Below are 19,779 nucleotides of genomic sequence, written 5' to 3'. Positions count from 1 at the left end.
ATGCCTCTCAACTGGGCCGAACTTCTTTCCTGGATCCGATCCTCGACGTCACGGCGACTTACTCTGCTTCGGAAAATAGCAGTTCACACTACTATCTTTCACATTTGGAAGCAACGGAACAATCTGATTCATAACCAGATTTCTCTCTCTTCTGCAATGGTGTTCCATGGTATTGATAAAGAGATAAAAAACATTATCTCTGCAAGGAGAACCAGGAAGCCTTTTAGCTCTCTCATGATCATGTGGCTGAGATAGTTTCTGGTTGTTTAGTTCATCATTGTCCCATCTTGTTTTTTATTTTCTTTTTGCCAAGATGGTACAGATTTTAGACCTTTTTGTAAGCTCTATGTTCATTTATATGATATTTACAGTTTAGCAAAAAAATTACTCTAAGCGATAGTTGGACGGTTGTTCTAGACCTAACGAGGTACCGAAATTTGCTAATGTGAACTGTTGTAAATATTTGTTTGTATTTATATGGTTGTACCAATCACTATATTGCCTTTCTTGGAGGGGACTACTCCGTATATGTTTTTTTTCTTTGGTATCTCCACAATATTAGTAATATAGTTCTACAAATGCAGCTTCTGGATGATGTTTAATTAAATGTTGTTACTACCAATAAATTTTCTCAAAGAATATGGAGTGCATTATAAACTAAAATGATGGTGTGTGTCGACTGGTTTACACATCTTTTTAACACTATTTAGTCTTTCCACGATATCGATAATCCTCCACTACTTTACTCCCTAACATGCGTTAATTTTTTTGAATAAACAAGCAAAGTAAGTCAAATGTAATAGATGACAATAGGACATCCGCTAACTTTAAATAACTTACATAACTAAAATCATATTGTATCTACATATTTGAACAATTGAGCTAGTGAAGATCCTTTAATGCTTTCAGATCAAAGGAAGTGGAAAACAATCCTCCTGCTCGAGTCCTACGTTTAAGGATCTTGTCTTTTCACGAAGTGGAACCTTAAAGTCATTTGCAGCTTCAGGCACTCTTAAATATATCTATAGAAAAAAAATGTTTGAAAGAATCATTCTTTAAGAGGTTAAAAAGGTTAAGATATTAATATATCTAAGTATCTAACCAGCCCACGTCTGAATATTTATTGGTATTTAAATCTTAATAACACTGATAAATTTGTGTCAGATTTAGATTATTTAACTTAGTATATAATCCGAAAACTGTCTTTCAGTCGGTTGAACCTCGAGTCATATCATAATCAAAGTTTCAACCTACAACACAGCCTGATTTCAAAGCAATATCCCAAGTCCTCTACTCAAATGATCATTACTCGAAATTAATATTAAGAAACTGTAACATTAATTTTGTCTTAAAAGTCAAAAGATGATGGTTACTAGGCAAAATGATGATAGAAGAATTATGACCTCCTTCACCCTCTCCTTCCCATATATAATAACATATCCTTTTCTTTAAATCATTCTCCCTAGATTTCTATGGATTTCACATTAGTCTTATATTTATACTTATTAGGCAAATTCATATCTCTTCAAATATTGGGATAGTGTTACTTTTGGTTACAAGAACGTGTCATAAATCAAAATGAATCTTTACCACGAGAATCGTTGATCCATTCCATCATTCATGTCGCATTTTTTAACAAATCATTTATGTTCTACGAAGATGATTGTTTGGCCTTTAGACTGAGACATTTACAGGCTTTGTTAAAATCGCAAATGAGGGAAGAGGCGTTGGATTGGGCATTAACTAGTTTACTGTATGCGCCGGATCATGTTATGGCCCAAATGGTTCTAATTGAATTAACGGGTCGGGTCCTACAATGATCCATCTTTTTCAAAGGTCAATTTACACTCAAAAAGGGTCTGACTGGTTGTCTCCTATTTTTCTTTGTTGTCTCTTTTTAGAGTAATCACTATATATGGTTAATTTTGCTTTGACTTTACTCAAACATCTCATGATTTGTTTTAGGCATACCAACTCAAACAGAATCTCTACTAAACCATTTTGAATTTTGATCAGTTATTATTTTGAATGGTTTAGTTTCTAGATATGATTCTGCTATTAGTTTTTACTTCTTTTTTTTTGCTTTGGATTTTTTTCTCAAAACCTAAATAACACAGTATAGCTTTGGTTTTGTTTTTGCTAATAAAAATAGTTAAAAAATTGAGAAAAGTTTACTGCTAAAATTTAGTGCAAATTGAGTATAATATTTACCAGTATGGTTAACAGTTAACACCAACTCTGTATTCAGATTTAATAATATCAAGATAATAAAGTTCTAGTTACGTCAAAAAAGATAAATATAGCACACATATAAAGGCTTTCTTCTAAATTACCACACCGAGCTTAAAATCTCCGGAAAACGTCCCAGCTCCTAAAAAGGTATTTTCTTTAAAATTTGATTGAATGATTAAACGTTTCTTTGTAAAAAACATATCGAAAGACTACAGCCGTTAAAAGGCCATAGTCTAATACACACATAAATATTATATGCATTTATATTCTAAAAGGCCAAGTGGTTAGATTTTGTTCTTTTCGCATGATCTTACCGGTCCAACTCAGCATACATATGTTATGTCTTTACACGATCAATATAGAAGATTAGCAATACTCCAGATTTGTATGTGTATAATTCTTATATATATGCATGGAATTAAAAAACTATTTTGTATAAAGTCAAACGTTTTCTCTCCCTTGATTAATGAGAATTCACGAGGAGAGCACATAACTCGGGTCGTCCGAAATTATGTATAACATAATGATATTCATACATGTAGTACCAAAACAAAGTTTATGTTAATACCGTTTGACTAATATTTTCTGTCTATTTACTCAAGAACTTCAAGTAGCACTTCTTTAAATATTTGCAAATGGTTCGAGAAAGTCTGTAAAAGGTGACGTAATATATTATATTCTACTACTAAATAGCTGTATCTGGAGCAGGGTAAAAGGATAATAGATGTTACAAAAGGACAATATAAGCCAGGACATGTTATCTTTCAGTGGAATTTTAAGCAGAAAAATGGAATATCCTAATCCAACTCGTCGATTTGAACTGTAAATTAAGAAGAGAAGAAAGAGAAGAAAAATAAAATTTTGGATGAGTTCTTTCCAAGACAGAAACATATAAGCTGATGTGCTGTGGCTGTGCTCTGAAATGGCTACCATCTCTAACCAAGAAAATAACCAAAAGCAGGTTATAAATAAAAGACATTAGCTATCCCTAACTCGATCGTGAGCTGAGAAAACGACAAGCTTGATTAAACCTGGATTTGAGGTACTTGAATATATAAATAACAAATTGCTCGGGATTGAGAATAAGTTATTAGAGATTCGCTATATGACTTAACCTAGAATATTTCAGTGGAAAACAATAGCTGAGATGAAACAGCTTTTTCTTATTTACATGAAAGATTAGATCCGCTTATACCGAAAGGCTAATAATACTAATATGTTATCGTTTAAGGCTAATAATTAGGAATAATAATATGTTATCGCTGTGTAAAGTCACACAACAGTTTATTCTCAATCTGAGCCACAGGTTTCCACTGAATAGATAACTATTCTTATAGGATGCCTTTCGAATTATCTTATATAAAATATGTTATTCCAATTAAAAGAAAAACAAATTCACTCCATCATTACTTACTGTTACTAAACACTAATTAAAAGTATCACACGTATTAATCATTATAGATTTTTTTAATTAGACTCCATAACATTTTTTTTGTTTCTACTACGCACACAAACATAAGTTGTTTTTTTTAACACTGACTAATATAGCAACTTGAATTTCGTTTCTTTTCAGTTTAGATTTTAATTTACTATTGCACTGTTCGTTTTCCAGTTTGGGATGATACTTTATAGTACAATAATCCGAAAAGTGGAAGACCCTTGATAAGTTTAATACCATATTGTTTAAATTAACTTGTCAGCCTATCATATACGCCCTTCGGCCATTAGTAAATTAAGAGAAAAAACAACAACGCATGAACAGCTTCGAGGATTTTAATAACCACAAAAAAATAAAAGTCAAACAAAATAAATAGTATCCCTTTCTAAAAAAACGTATCATTTGATCATCTTCTTTATCTACCTTTCGTTCTTTATGACCACTATCTAATGTTAAATGTGGCTTACACTTGGCGCAATAAAAGAAAGAATAAAGAAAAAGAGGAAAATACAAAAGATGATTATAAAAATAAAATATTAAATTGAAGATATATAAAAAAGTTGTGTAACACCACCACTACGAGCCACTACTAACCAAGCCGCCCCAAAAGGTAAACGCCCCTTTTATACAAAAAAGAATTATCATACTATTCCTCACCATTTTTTTTTCTTATTCACTTTTGTTAATCTTATTTTATTTCACATCATAATGTTTGTGCTCATGATGATTATAATATCATCGCATTCAATTTTCATGATCAACATCATAGCACGCACGCACGCACCTACATCTCCAATAAATAAATGACAGCATAACCAGACAAATCACATATCAATATTGGTTTTCATAAAAATAAACAAATAAACATGAGTTTTTAGCGTTGACTTTAATAACTACATAGGTATTCATAGGGTTGTATTTAAGGTTTCATTAGGTAGAATAACAAAAAAAAAATACTTCTATTACAAGAGGAATAATAAAAAGATAGAAACAAAAGACAATACCCACAGGCCACAAGCACACTCAGGATAACATGATAAAATAAAATAAAGGCAAGTAAAGTTACTTTGGGTGTGACAAGAAGTTTTCTTCTGTTTGGTCTGACTATTCTCTTTGGTCAACGATGGTATTGAGAGCCATTTACAAGTTTCAGACACACAAACCCAGATTGGATAATGATGTCTTTTGCTTCTTTTCCCTCTCTTTCGTCTTTTTCTTCTTCTTCTTCCTCAAGCTTACTCAAATCTTTCTAACCTTCTTCTCTTGTTCTCGCCATGATTGACGAGAAGATGAGATCTACTAAATCCATTTGTCTCCTTGTGAGACCAGTACCCATGTTTCTCTCCCTCCTTATTTACGTTATTTCCATCTCTGTCTTCCTCCTTACAGTATCAGAAGCTGTCTGTAATCTCCAAGATAGAGATTCTCTCCTTTTGTTCTCCACCAACGTATCATCTCAAGTCTCTCCTTTGCATTGGAACTCATCCACTGATTGTTGCTCCTGGGAAGGAATCTCTTGCGATGATTCTCAAGAAAATCGAGTCACTTCGATTCTTTTGCCCTCTAGAGGACTCTCAGGCAATCTCCCGTCCTCTGTTTTGGATCTCCCTCGTCTCTCTCGTCTCGACCTTTCTCATAACCGTCTCTCTGGTCCTCTCCCACAAGGCTTCTTCTCTGTTCTTGATCAGCTCACGGTTCTTGATCTTAGTTACAACATCTTCAACGGTGAGTTACCACTCGAAGCCAATGGAAGCAGCAGAAACTTTCCAATCCAGACCTTTAATCTCTCCAGCAATCTTCTTCAAGGCCAAATCTTAAGCGGTTCTGTTTTCCTACAAGGTGCTTTTAATCTCACCACTTTCAACGTCAGCAACAACAGCTTCACCGGTCCAATCCCTTCCTTCATGTGCACCACTTCACCGCAGCTCACCAAACTGGACTTCTCTTATAACAAATTCTCGGGCGATATCTCTGGAGGGTTAGGCAGATGTCTGAGGCTAAATTCTCTTCGAGCAGGCTTCAACAATCTATCTGGTGAAATCCCAAAAGAAGTTTACAATCTTTCTGAGCTCGAGGAACTCTCTTTACCAGTCAACCATCTTTCAGGGAGGATCGATGATGGGATTACTCGTCTCACTAAACTGACACTGCTTGAGCTTTACTTCAATCACCTCCAAGGAGATATACCAAAGGATATTGGTAGACTAATCAATCTGCGCAGCCTCAGGCTCCATATCAATAACCTCACAGGTTCTGTTCCAGTTTCTCTCGCCAACTGCACCAAACTCGAGAAGTTGAATCTAAGGGTTAACCGGCTGGGAGGAACCTTATCGGTAGACTTTTCCAGGTTTCAGAGCCTCAGCATTCTGGACCTCGGAAACAATAGCTTCACCGGTGACTTCCCCTCTACGGTTTACTCCTGCAGAAACATGACGGCGATGAGGTTTGCAGGCAACAAGTTAACTGGACAGATATCTCCACAAGTACTGGAACTGAAGTCTCTGTCGTTCTTTACATTCTCAGACAATAACATGACGAACATCACAGGTGCTCTCAGTATTCTGCAAGGCTGCAAGAATCTGTCTACTCTCATCATTGCAAAGAACTTTTATGACGAAACAATACCAAGCAACGAGGATTTTCTTGCGTCAGGTGCATTTCCAAAGCTCCAAATCTTTGGTACCGGTGGATCTAGATTGAGAGGTGAAATACCAGCTTGGCTGATCAAGCTCAAGAGCGTAGAGCTTATGGACCTGTCACAAAATCGATTCGTGGGGTCGATTCCTGGTTGGCTAGGAACTCTTCCAAACCTTTTTTACTTGGATCTATCTTATAACCTTCTTACAGGAGAGCTTCCCAAGGAACTGTTTCAGCTGAGAGCACTCATGTCTCAAAAGGTATACGATGCAACAGAGAGGACCTATCTAGAGCTACCTGTTTTTGTAACGCCCAATAATATCACCAGCAATCAGCAATACAATCAGCTTTCCAGCATCCCACCTGCGATATACATCAGAAGGAATAACCTGACCGGGAGTATACCGGTCGAGGCCGGACAGCTAAAGGTTCTCTTGCACCTCGAGCTTTGGGGTAATAAGTTTTCAGGTAGCATCCCAGATGAATTGTCAAACCTCACAAGCTTAGAGAGGCTGGACCTGTCCAACAACAATCTATCTGGTAGAATCCCTTGGTCGCTCACAGGACTCCATTTCATGTCATATTTCAATGTTGCAAACAATACTCTCAGTGGGCCGATACCTACAGGGAGTCAGTTCGACACTTTCCCAAAATCATATTTTGAAGGAAACCCTTTGCTGTGTGGCGGCGTACTGCAAGTCTCCTGCACGGTTGCAACTCAGCCATATACAAACAACCAAAAGGTGAACACAACGGTTGTTTTGGGGCTTGTCATTGGGATCTTTTTCGGCGTCAGTTTGATTCTGGTGATGCTGGCTTTGTGGGTGATGTCCAAGAGGAGAGTAAACCCAGGAGACACTGAGAACGCCGAAATGGAGATAAATTCCAATGCCTCGTATTCCGAAGTTCCTCCAGGTTCGGAGAAAGACATAAGCCTCGTCCTGCTGTTTGGAAACAGTAGATATGAGGTTAAAGACCTGACCATATTTGAGCTCCTCAAAGCTACCGACAACTTCAGTCAAGCTAATATCATCGGCTGCGGAGGGTTTGGTCTTGTCTACAAGGCTGTCTTGGACAATGGGACGAAACTGGCGGTTAAGAAACTCACCGGAGACTATGGTCTGATGGAGAAAGAGTTCAAGGCAGAGGTAGAAGTTCTGTCAAGAGCCAAACATGAAAACCTGGTCGCTCTACAAGGCTACTGCGTCCATGATAGTGCCCGGATACTTATCTACTCGTTCATGGAAAACGGAAGCCTTGATTATTGGCTTCATGAGAATCCAGACGGTCCAGCTCAACTGGATTGGCCTAAAAGACTTCACATTATGAGAGGAGCAAGCTGTGGACTAGCATACATGCACCAGATATGCGAACCACACATAGTACACCGAGACATCAAGTCCAGCAACATCCTTTTGGACGGAAGTTTCAAGGCCTACCTCGCGGACTTCGGCTTGTCAAGACTCATCCTTCCATACCGCACCCACGTTACAACAGAGCTTGTGGGGACGTTGGGTTACATCCCCCCGGAGTATGGACAAGCATGGGTAGCCACTCTGAGAGGCGACGTGTACAGTTTCGGCGTCGTGATGCTGGAGCTTCTCACGGGGAAAAGACCAATGGAGGTATTCAGACCAAAGATGACGAGAGAAATAGTGGCGTGGGTGAATCAAATGAGGAGGGAAGAGAAACCAGAGGAGGTGTTTGATCCGTTGCTGAGAGAGAGTGGTGGTCACGAAAGAGAGATGCTTCGTGTGCTTGACATAGCCTGCATGTGTGTGAACCAAAACCCAATGAAGAGACCAGTCATACAGCAAGTTGTGGACTGGCTTAACGATGTTGACGCGGGGAACACAAACCAAAGTAACAGAGAAGAAACCGAAGAAGAAGAGACGAAGTAACTTATGTGTGCCTTTTTTTTATACATTCTGCATTAAGTAAATATACACTTCATTTTTTTTTTCTCTTTGGGTGGGGGGAGGGGTCTTGTCAAGTGCAAATGTTAAACCATCATTTCCATGTAAATTAAAAGTTTTGATGGTCATAGAAGCTGCTTTGATGATGTAAAAAAAACTTGGGAAAGTATGAACCTTTTGTGGCTTTTCCAAGACGAGTTCTTTACACAACCAATCACAGAATTTCAAAACCAATTCTCTTGAATCAAAATGGGTTTCACAGGAACTCTACCTAGACCAATCATTTCTCTCAGAATACGATTGAAAAATCGAAGTGGGGTTTCTGACCGCATTTGAACGAACAGTTGGTGTGCATAGTTACCGAAGAGTCATCGAGCAAAAACAAAAATCAAAGGCGAGAGAGAGAGAGAGAGAGAAATGAGTAGTAAGACGCACGAGAAAGAGGAAGCAAAGTAAAAGGTGAGAAGCTGAGACATACCTAAACATCAATGGAGAGGAAGCAGAGACGACGGAGACAAAGAGAGCTTTTGCGTAAAAAGTGATGATTTGTCAAAGGTTTGGACTTTTAACGGTCTGTCTAAAGGAGCTAAAACGCCGCCGTTTTGGTGTTTATTGGGAGATGCTGCGTTAATAACCAACCTCCATTGAAAATGGAAATTAGTATTTTTTATATTTGAGGCCATAACTTCTCTTCTTTATTTATTTTTGTCGGCAAACTTATCTTTTTCTTTTTTCAAAAATATTACTTTGTAACTTTGACAACAGTAGCCCAGAAGACCAATACGTTTTTTTGTGGCATCTCTTGAATAACCTCATGATACAGAGGGAGATGATAAGCTATAAAACCAAAAGATCTAATTGGTTTATTAAGAATAACAAGAAACCCTCTTTATGCTATCTGTCTTCTTGATTTTGATAAAATATTGCCTGCCGATCTTGATAAAATATTGCCTGCCGAAGAATGTGTCTTCCATGTCGGTGGAACATTTATGATTGTGATAAGAAAATCTCCAACAAAACGTTTTTAAGTCTTTATCAAAAAAACGTTATTAAGTCACTTGTGAAGCAAGAAAGCAAGCACGCTAGCCCAAACCCTGACCCACGTTGAAGGGAAAAGGCCCACAAGAGATAGCTAGAGGTGTTATGCACGTTGAGTGGAAGGGGACAGCTGCCCCCAGTAAAAAAGTTATTCAAATCTATACTATTAAAGTAAAATATCTAATAGATTTTTGCCTCTGCTTTTTCAAGTTATTTACAGCCAAATGCCATTGCTATATTTTTTTTAATGAAAATCGTAAATAACCAGACTAATCAGAAACCTTTGATTATTATAGCCCGTTATAGCCCAACATACATATTAAGGCCCGCTGCAGTCTACCCTTTTCGTTTTAAAATCCACTGAGCAATGATTGTTCAGCCCATCAAATTCATCTTCATGATCAAGGTTCTATACCATGAAAACCTCCATCAAATCATGTTTTCTTTTTCTCAAACCCTATACCCTGAAATGAAAATCAAAAATAATATGAATACAACGTATTGATAAACTTATTTTGATGATTTTGTTGGTATAAAAACTCATCATTCATGAAATTGAGATAGAGACTACGTACGCATATACGTTAAATTTTAATATTTCAAATTTCAAATACTAAAATATTAAAATAAACTAGATTTTGGACCCGCCCGTCCGGGCGGGTGAATGTTTGAAAAATTGAATTTTGTGTATTTTGTTTTGTTTGTTTAGGGTATTATTAAACAGTACTATGTTTACAACTTATAAATCTATATTATTTTGAATATTACATTGTGTGTATTTTTATTATATGATATAAAAAAATTGTTTTATTCTGTTGATACTATATCTAATTATGGGCCTTTTCCATAATAAAAGTTAAGGGACATGTAACCGAAAATTGATTTTTCCTGTGACATAAACTCCAAAAGGGCCGAAAATATGATATTGGACCGTGATAATCAATTTGACAAAATTCACCATATGATATTGGACCGTCATATGATACATGTTTGAACCGTAAAACAAAATTGAAAGCCCAACATAAATTTATTCCGGGAAAAAAACCGAAAGATGTACTTAATTTTTTTTTTTGTCGGTCAACTAACCCCTCTCTCTCCTCCTCTCTCGCTCGGATCTACTTTTGCTCTGTCTCTCTCTCTTTCATTCTATCTCTCTTATCTCTTCTCGATATTCATCGGATTCTCATAAATCGAAACAAAAACTGTTGAATCAAGAATCAAACCAAACAGTTATTCTTTTTACGTTCAACTGGTGGAATCAATCAAGTTGATTTAAGGTTAGTTACATATTTTTATGAGATTAACGAAATCGTTTCGAAGCCCTAACCATCAGTTTAATAGATTCTTTTAATTTTAACAGTTTTGTCATTTGCATGCAGTAGATCCGCGGTTCAAGTTTCGTCTTATGCTTTAAAAAGTCAAAAAAATTTCATTCAAAGAAGACATCAATCTGGAGCTCAAGATCTACAATGAATGATGAATGGTTTGTCCTTGATTCTGTATAAAACATTTTTTTTTTAATTTTAACATTTACCGTATGATTAGTGATTATCAAATTACCAGTTCGAAGTAACATTGTTTGTTCATTCTTTTCTGCCGTTTAATAATGTTTCATTATTCTGGTCGATCTGTATTAAGTGTGGAAAGTCTGATACTTGCATCAGGTACGGTTTTAACAAAAGCGAAGTCGGGAGTCATAAATGAGGAAGCTGGGATTCATAACTCATGAAGTTTCTAAATTTTTAAAAATGAAAGGTACAATAACTTCTTCCTTTAGAGCAAATAATATCTTCATAAGTTTATTAGTCGCACCATCCTTAGCTCGGGTTTTATTGAGCAACACAATTTAAATGGATATCTGATATAGTTGGCAGTCTACTTGCACAAAAAGGTTTGCTTTAGAGAATCCGGTTAAGGATGCTGCAGTTTTTCTGTTTTGCTATTATAAATTTTTGAAGTCTGAGTCACTTGTCTAGTATATGTTTTGGTATTGGTCTGACATATATTAGTTTTACAGACAGAGTACTCGTTGGGGAGTTACAGAGGGACATGAGGCAGAAGCGAGTAAACTTATAGATCAAGAGTTTCATGTTTCAACATTGTGATGAGGAAATGGAAGACACGATAATCAGTTAGTTCTCAGTGCTCTGCGGAGTAAGAGAGGGACATTAGACAGAAGCTGAAAAGAAGAATACAACCTTCACATGACAGCAGACTTGTAAATGGTTAGTATTCATTTTTTTTTTTTTTGAATTGAATAATCAATTATATCTCTTAATAATTTGATAGGTGTTTTGAATTTAAGATACTCGGTTAGTAGTTTATTTCCTGATAAACACTGCCTTAAGTTAAAGTTTGATACCAATTGTACTTGCATTAGTTAAACTATGATAATAGTTTGATGTTACTTGCATTTGATGTTACTGATAGTCTTAGATAAAAATATTTTCTGTTATAAACTGTAGTATAATTGGTAGGTTTGTCGAAAGATAAAGAATAACAATCTTAAAGGATAAAATTTTAGTCTAGATCCAACAAATGTTGAACATTGGAGAACTATTTTTAAATATTTTATAAAATCATACTGTCATTCTCTAATTATTTTTTTATATATTACATGATCTTGGATGTTCTCCAATGATTGAGAGAATTCAACTGCATACGAAGACAACAAAAAGGACTGTAAAACAGAGTACTCACTGCAGAGTAAGAGAGGGACATGAGACAGTAGCTGAAAAGAAGAATGCAACCTTCACATGACAGCAGACTTGTAAATGGTTAGTAATCACTTATATCTTATTTTCTTTTTGAATTGAATAATCTTTTATATATTTTAATAATTTGATAGGTGTTTTGAATTTAAGATAGTCGGTTAGTAGTTTATTTCATGAGAAACACTGCCTTAAGTTAAAGTTTGATACCAATTGTACTTGCATTAGTTAAACTATGATAATAGTTTGATGTTACTTGCATTTGATGTTCCTGATAGTCTTAGATAAGAATAGTTTCTGTTATAAACTGTAGTAGAATTGGTAGGTTTGACGAAAGATAAAGAATAACAATCTTAAAGGATAAAATTTTAGTCTAGATCCAACAAATGTTGATCATTGGAGAACTTTTTTTAAATATTTTATACAATCATACTGTCATTCTCTAATTATTTTTTATATATTACATGATCTTGGATGTTCTCCAATGTTTGAGGGAATTCAACGGCATAAGAAGACAGCAAAAGGGACTGGAAAAAAATTTACTGTCTGCGGAGTAACAGAAGGATATGAGAAAGAAGCTGCATAAGAAGAGGAACAAAAGTAGTCATGATAGACATTTTTGGGAGGTTTTAGCTTTGAACGATATAGTTTGTAGGTGTAGGGGAAGATGTATATATAGTTAGCGATGAGAAAGTAGGGTTAACGCGAGAAAATTTTATAAAGATATTTTTAGTTGTGATGTTATCATTAAAACCGAATATACATATATAATTATCTTCCTAAAAATGATTATTTTATTAACTATTCACGACTCTTTAGGAATGTAGGTTATTAATAGTTAGATATTATGCTTGATTAGCAAGAATATGTGAATAGCGAGAATATAGGAAGATAATTTTGTTAAGGAGAGTAATAAATAATTAGTTATGATTTTGAAATCCCAAAAATATATGGTGATAAGATCGTATTGTTGATCTCGGTCCGTGGGTATTAAATGATTAGCTGTGGGTGTCGAAATTAATTAGTATGCAACTCTTAAAAGAAACGACACAGTTTCTGGTAACTATAGGTGGCGAAATTTATTAAAACGACATAGTTTTAGGCAGTGGCATTGTTTAGTAATTATTGTGGAAAAGTCTGGGGTATTTCATTTTTGTACTTCAGTTTTAATGGTTTAGACTAGATTTTGACCCGCGCGCCCGCGCGGGTGTTTACTTTAATTTTTATAAATCAAAATATGATTAGTTATTTTTTAACTGTATTTATGGTATCCATTCGGGTTTGGTTCGGGTCTATTCGGATTTTGTATTTTTAAGTTTGAAGAATTCACTTTGTAATTTTTGATCGTTCGATTCGGATCTTTCGGATTTGGTTCGGATTTAGATAACCCATGAAAATTATGTTTTAAATTTTAAATTCATATTTATTTTTATTTTCTCAAAATTTAAAAATTAAATTAATATATAACATATGAACTTGAATAATATATCAAAATACCTAAATTTAACATAAAATTTGGTTTGATTGAATATTTAGATGGATAATTAATATGTATTTTAAGTATTTTTGGTGATTTGAGTATTTTTCGATTTTAGATATTTAATTTTAACTATTTGTATATGTTTTCAAGTTATTTGGATAATTTCAAAATATTTTTATATATTTTGGATATTAAATCTAAAATTATTAAAATATTTAAGTATATATAAATGTGATTCAGATATATTCGGATACATATACTATTACGGTTTGAATCAGGTTCAGTTCTATTTTTTAGATACCAAATTTTTTGCCAATACGAATATTTAACCAATTTCGGTTCTGATTAGTTGGGTTGTTCAAATTCGAAAATCCGAGTTTTTTCCAAACCCTTTTGCATAATTATATTTTTGAATATTCCACAATCAAAAAGATCTCAAATGTAATTCACATTTTGTATAATAGCATCTTTTGTTGTCTCTACAAATATTTAATTAATTTATATGTCTATTTTTTCAATAACAATTTAAATATAACGTATACATTTTGATGTTTATGTAATGTAAATTTACAACAACATATATCTTATTCAACTTATTTTTATCTGTAATTTTATTTTTTATACCAATAAAATTTCTTAAAAAAATTCCATACTAAATTTATTATGAAATAAAAAAAAAATCAAAAAACCACCCGTAAATTATTAAATGTTCAACATGATATAAAATATGTATTAATACGCAGAGAAATTATTTTATGAGTTTAAAAATTACAAAATTTTATTTTTAGTATTTTTTCCTAATTTATTTGTTATTAGTAATTTTTATTATATTAATTTGTTAAATCTTTAAATTTAACGTATAAAATTAGAAAATTGGATTTCTTAATGGATTTGAAAAATACAGAAAAAACATATTCTAGACAAATGGGTTGTTGTAGATTTCAACCCAACATACATTTAACAATGGACCGTGTATTACCTGTGACTTTTATTTGATAATATGTGACCTTTTAGAAAACAAAAATCAGTTTAGTCAAGCAAATAAAAAAATGGAAAATTAGGTCTAATAACCAAAAAAAAACGACAACTTTACCTTCTCCCCTTCTGTTAACGACTGCACCTAGATGAAGAAAGAATAACAATCGATTGGAGTCTGATACAAATGGAACACATACCAGACAGAACTACAATGATCCTGATCTAGCGAAACAAAGGGTATAGAAGGACAAACCGTTTCATAGGAGTATCTAAAGGTATGTCTTCTTTCTTATTTCTGAACTTTTTGTTCAATAGATAAACAGATCTTGATATATCCTTCACATGCATGTCAAAATCCACTTCATAATACAACTATACTTAAATCTTATGAATCAGACAGGAAACGAAATGAAGCTGAGGCCGTGGTGGAAGAAAATATTGGTAAGGTATTAACTAAATTATATTCTTTATGGCCAGTTATAATTTCTCAAGTGATTGTCACTAATTCATATATTTATTTAATCATGAATCATTCTTTTTCTTTATCTGCAGTGTTGCTGGGAATCCATTGATCTAGCCCACCTACAATTTGTTCTGGATATTACATGTTCAAGTCCTCTTCCCGTTTCTTTGAGCTTCTCATCTGGTAAAACTCTCTTTCTTGCTTTGAATTTGTTTTACACGTGAAGATACTCATCGTAGTAATCGATCATTTCATTCTTAATTCTTGGTATGTCTGTCACAATAGAAAAATAATTACAATTGTAAAATGATGAAAGATATTACTCACAGTCGATAAAATACCTCACAAAACACATATAACTTTTGTATGAATCCAGTATTGAGCTGTCTTATAAATGAGGGATTATCTTGCTTGTTCTTTTGGAATTGATTTTAATGTTCTGTAGGAATGATAGGATACATCATTCATTAGTATCAACAGACAGAAAATTAAATTGAAAACATGTACTTACTTGATGTCTTCAAGAGTAAACTCAGGTTTCATCCTTAACACTGAATTGTTTTTAATTCTTCCAAATCAATAACCTGACCCATCACGTCTGTAAAAAACAGAGGAAATATGGTTTAAGTGATCCACAACACTCTGAAAATATACAAAGCTTGGAAGGAGATTATCATTACAAAGGGTAGATTTGGTGATTGTTGTGCGTTTTCAAGAGCCCATTTTGTAAGAATGGTTAGTTGATCTATACATTCTTGTTGCAGGGATGAGGGTGTAATTCTGAATTTTTCTCAATGCTCCGGCGGGTAGAAGTCTTCCCTTACTTTCCATGTATGTCTTCTTGCACAGGCATGTATCTTATACCCTTTTCACATTGGTAAAACAAAATTAAAAATAGTTAGATTAGATAAGCAGATTGCGATATAAAATACACAATAAAACATAAGGATAAATAACCAAAACTCACATTCTCAGGACATGTAGTTAAACTGCTTCCAAGTATGTAATGATTTGGCGTGAAACTTCAATCCCGTTTTGTAAGGTTTCACATCTTTCAAAGAGGTGATTTTCAAAGAGGTTTCATATACTCATGACTAAATCAGTTTTGCTTGGAATAGTGGTGATGTTTCCCTACTATAGGTATGGTCTTATTTATAGGAGTAGATTCACCGATTTTGTATATAAAAATGGTCAATATATTCAAAAGAATAGAATCATTTAGTTTAGGAAGTCCCTAGATTTTTGGTGCTATAATATATGTTTAAAATCTCAATGGAAATAACAACTATACAAATATTGTTTCCTTTTTGTTATGTTGACTGCTTTGAAATAGGAAATTGTTTTGGAAGTTATTGAGTTTTGGAATAATCGAATTTATTAGTTTTAAAGATTTGCTATATATGATTTACAAGTTTTGAAACATGATCTTTCGATTGTGTTAGTTGCTTGATATCGTTTTATTTATAATGATTGCATGGAAGTATGAAACGTTTTTGGAATATTATTGAGTTTAGGAAAATAATAAATTATTAGTTTTGATTTTGTGCGCCGATTTGCTAGTTGATTGAAATCATGATTCTTACAAAAAATTTCTATATATGAATAGATTTTGGAAGGTCAATTCTATTACGAAATTAATAAATGATTAGTTTTGATTTAAAACTAAATAATTTGTATTGGTATTATCGTATTGTTTTGAGGTTGGATTTTTTTATTTATATTAATTATGATCGAAATTATAATCGAAAGTATCAAATTTTCAAAGTTTGTTAAGCAGTTTCATGGATTTGAATCTATCTAATATGCTGGTTTTGATTCAACAGACCAAGAAACCGGAGGTGTTATAACATTGGAAAGCGATGTAGACGAAGAGGAAGGTAGTATCACAGTAAAACAATGTTTTATGAGAGTGCTATGTCACCATTTGTAGGAAATCAGCTATTATATTTTGGTTTAATAATGGTTTGTAAATGTATGGTTTAGTGTTAAGATTAAATGTTTTGTCTTTTAATTGTATAGAACGATACGTAGATAACCAATGAGCAAGTGGTTTAGTAATGGTTTAAAAATCGTATGGTTTATTACCAATAAAGAAATCGTGTCTCAGTTTAATTTAATAATAACAAAACTCTGTGTTTAATACCAATGGCATAGAGAAGTAAATATTGAGGAAAAGTCAGGGCTAAGTACAAATGTACTTCAGCTTTAATAGTTTAGATATATTTAATCACAAGTTTTTTTTTTGGTCATCAATATTTAATCACAAGTTACTATCGTCTATTTCGTATTTTTTAAAACAATATATATTTAAAATCGATAATCTAAATTTACAGGTATTTTTAATGTATAGGTTTGGATACCAAATCTATTATAACTATAATTTTTTAAATCATCCCTTATTTTTCGTTATCAATTTAAAAAGATTAACATACTCCTAAATTTCGGCAAGTATTAATAGTATAGATATTCCCTATATGATTTGCCAATTTAAAAGGTGGAAGATATTATTTACCTACAATCATGGTGGAAATAAATGTACAACCAATTTTACAAAAAAATAAGATACGCCTGTAACTTAATCACTTGCAAAGGCTACATTCACGGTTCAAAAAAATATATCTATAATCTAGATTGCATGTTACTTACTCACATAATATTACTGGTGACAAATTGGTAACTGCATTTAATACTATTAACTATAAAAATCTCGCAAAATATTTTGAGTACCCAACCAGTTTTCGAAATACCTAATCTAATCTTCCTACTACTTCTTCCTATTATAAATACTGACGACTCTTCCTACTCAAACTCATTCCGTCAAACCAAAAATATGGCTTCTAAATCGAAAATCAACATATCGAATGCTGCTACTGAAGAAATCACCGCCATCAGCGCCTTGAAGCCAAGGAACACCAATAAGATTGTTCATGTCAAGGTTCTACATTCGTGAGAACAAAACATTAATCAAGTGGAGAACTATGGAATTCGTCTTCGCTGATGAGAATGTAAGCAATCCTAACTTTTTCAAAAATGTCTTGATTTGTTTACTTTTTTTTAAAAGAAAATCTATCTATAATCTAGCGGTTTATTCCCCTAACAACCAGTTTCAGTTCGAAACCTAAGTTACTACAATTTTAAGCTTTTAAAGTTGACTTACTTAGGTTTGTATTTCTTTGCAGCCATGTCTTTGTCCCATGTCCTTCAAATGTATAAAGCTTCTGTCTCTAAACTTTTAATTGCTCGACCTGTACTACTTTTGGTAGGGGTGGGCACTTTAACCGATATCCGAAGTGGCACCCGAACCCGACCCGAAAAACCCGAACCGAAATCCGAACCGAAGTAGTAAAATACCCGAACGGGTATTAAGTTAGGAGAGATTGGATATCCGAACCCGAACGGGTAATACCCGAATCCGAATGGATATCCGAAAATAACCGAACATGTGTATACTTACCCTTATATTTCTAGTTTACATCTCTCATTTTATTTAAAATATTTATATTGATGTTAGACATACTTTAAAATCATATAGTATATATATAATTATGGAGAAAATAATTTGATATTCATTTGAAATGCATGTTAAACTTTTTATTTCATATATTAACCAAAGTTACATCCAAAGTTTAAAAACAATAGCCAAATTAATATTTTTATTTTGGAAATGTTATCTCCAAATCTATTAATCATTCAATCTATAAAAAGAAAAAAAAAATCAGTTAAGTAAAATCTATATTTTTAAATATAAAAAACTTTAAAAAAGAAAATTTTATTTTTATTTCTTTTAAAATCTAAATATCCGAACCCGATCCGAAATAACCGAACCCGAACTAAAAATACCCGAACCCGATCCGAAGTTCAGAAATACCCGAACGGATATTATACTCCTATACCGAAATACCCGAAAATCCGAAATACCCGATCCGAACCCGAACGGGTACCCGAACGCCCACCCCTAACTTTTGGTATCACCATGATCTCCCTTTTCGTGATGGTAAATGTTTACTTCCAACGTATTTATCCGGATCCAAATTTATCCCTGCTGTCAAATGTAAAATTCAAACATATATTAATAAACTAATAATGCTATTTCTCTATGAAGTATGATTTATATTAATGTAAAAGAAGACAAATAATCTGGAAAAAACTTATCTTTTATTTTAAAATCATGAATCTTCGTATTTGGAATATGAATATCTTCTCTGAAAGTTTATTATTCCTGAAAGCCAAAAAAGACTAACCTTTTTTAACAATACAGCTTAATCTTACGTGCTCTTGCCACTGTTATTTGTCTTTTGTTTCCATATTTTTTTAATCAATTTTAAAACCATTAGATTTTTATTAACTATTAGCTATGGATCAAAAAGAAATACGTGAAATCAGATTTACCATTTGTGGTCTTTCAAATCTTCTTTGGACTATGTCAAACAGAGCTGAAACTGTGAAGTTCGTCAACCATCTCAAACTCATCGTGTCTTTCACGGATGCCTTCAGATTCAACATGCAAAACAAGTAAGATTTTTTTAAAACTCTTTATCTCTGTTACAAGAAAAAGTTAGAGAAAATCACCTAAATAGATCAGAAACAGAGAAGTCCTCTGTGGATCTATCGAGTTTGGATCGTCATGAAGTTTTCTAGAAAATCTGAAAAATTCGATAGTTCTTTGATTTTCTACCGTCGATCTTAACCTCTTCAAGCAGACGCTTCCATCTTTACCACCGGAAGTACGCCGCGGCCGTTCATATCATGAGTTCCACCATCGAGACAGAAAATTCTGTTCTTTCCTTTTTTTTCTTTTTTTAAACTGAATGGTCATCGACCACACAATTTTGTCGGTTCAGATGTTTTTACTTTGGGCTATTTGGGCCGAGATTAGTATATGTTGT

The 19,779-nt window shown here is 33.5% G+C and overlaps 1 protein-coding gene and 4 long non-coding RNA genes across 6 annotated transcripts; 3 read left to right on the top strand and 2 right to left on the bottom strand.

Annotated features, from left to right (window-relative positions):
• Positions 1-4,586: 4,586 nt before the first annotated feature.
• On the top strand, positions 4,587-8,457 carry LOC108828064 (tyrosine-sulfated glycopeptide receptor 1). The gene has a single exon (XM_018601619.2). The coding sequence runs from the start codon at positions 4,945-4,947 to the stop codon at positions 8,206-8,208; it is 3,264 nt and encodes a 1,087-aa protein (XP_018457121.2). The 5' UTR covers positions 4,587-4,944; the 3' UTR covers positions 8,209-8,457.
• Positions 8,458-10,348: 1,891 nt separating this feature from the next.
• On the top strand, positions 10,349-12,757 carry LOC130499688 (uncharacterized). The gene is made up of 5 exons (XR_008938575.1): positions 10,349-10,538; positions 10,641-10,744; positions 10,926-11,016; positions 11,279-11,486; positions 11,908-12,757. It is a non-coding gene; the product is annotated as an uncharacterized LOC130499688 (long non-coding RNA).
• A 1,454-nt stretch (positions 12,758-14,211) lies between these two features.
• On the top strand, positions 14,212-15,866 carry LOC130499689 (uncharacterized). 2 transcript variants are annotated; one of them, XR_008938577.1, is made up of 4 exons: positions 14,212-14,705; positions 14,827-14,871; positions 14,983-15,076; positions 15,658-15,866. It is a non-coding gene; the product is annotated as an uncharacterized LOC130499689 (long non-coding RNA). The 2 variants fall into 2 exon arrangements; XR_008938576.1 differs by having other exon boundaries at positions 14,827-14,876.
• Positions 15,084-15,996, bottom strand: LOC108853293 (uncharacterized). Its single transcript, XR_001949708.2, has 4 exons — positions 15,861-15,996; positions 15,574-15,758; positions 15,405-15,491; positions 15,084-15,332 (listed from the first exon to the last, which is right to left on the bottom strand). It is a non-coding gene; the product is annotated as an uncharacterized LOC108853293 (long non-coding RNA).
• A 1,557-nt stretch (positions 15,997-17,553) lies between these two features.
• Positions 17,554-19,779, bottom strand: LOC108826130 (uncharacterized). The gene is made up of 4 exons (XR_001945367.2): positions 19,463-19,779; positions 19,283-19,381; positions 18,051-19,112; positions 17,554-17,831 (listed from the first exon to the last, which is right to left on the bottom strand). It is a non-coding gene; the product is annotated as an uncharacterized LOC108826130 (long non-coding RNA).

This window comes from Raphanus sativus, chromosome 9 (genome assembly GCF_000801105.2).
Source record: "Raphanus sativus cultivar WK10039 chromosome 9, ASM80110v3, whole genome shotgun sequence".
Taxonomy (NCBI): domain Eukaryota; kingdom Viridiplantae; phylum Streptophyta; class Magnoliopsida; order Brassicales; family Brassicaceae; genus Raphanus; species Raphanus sativus.
Note: the sequence above shows the minus strand (reverse complement) of the source record. Positions and strands in the feature narration are given on the sequence as shown.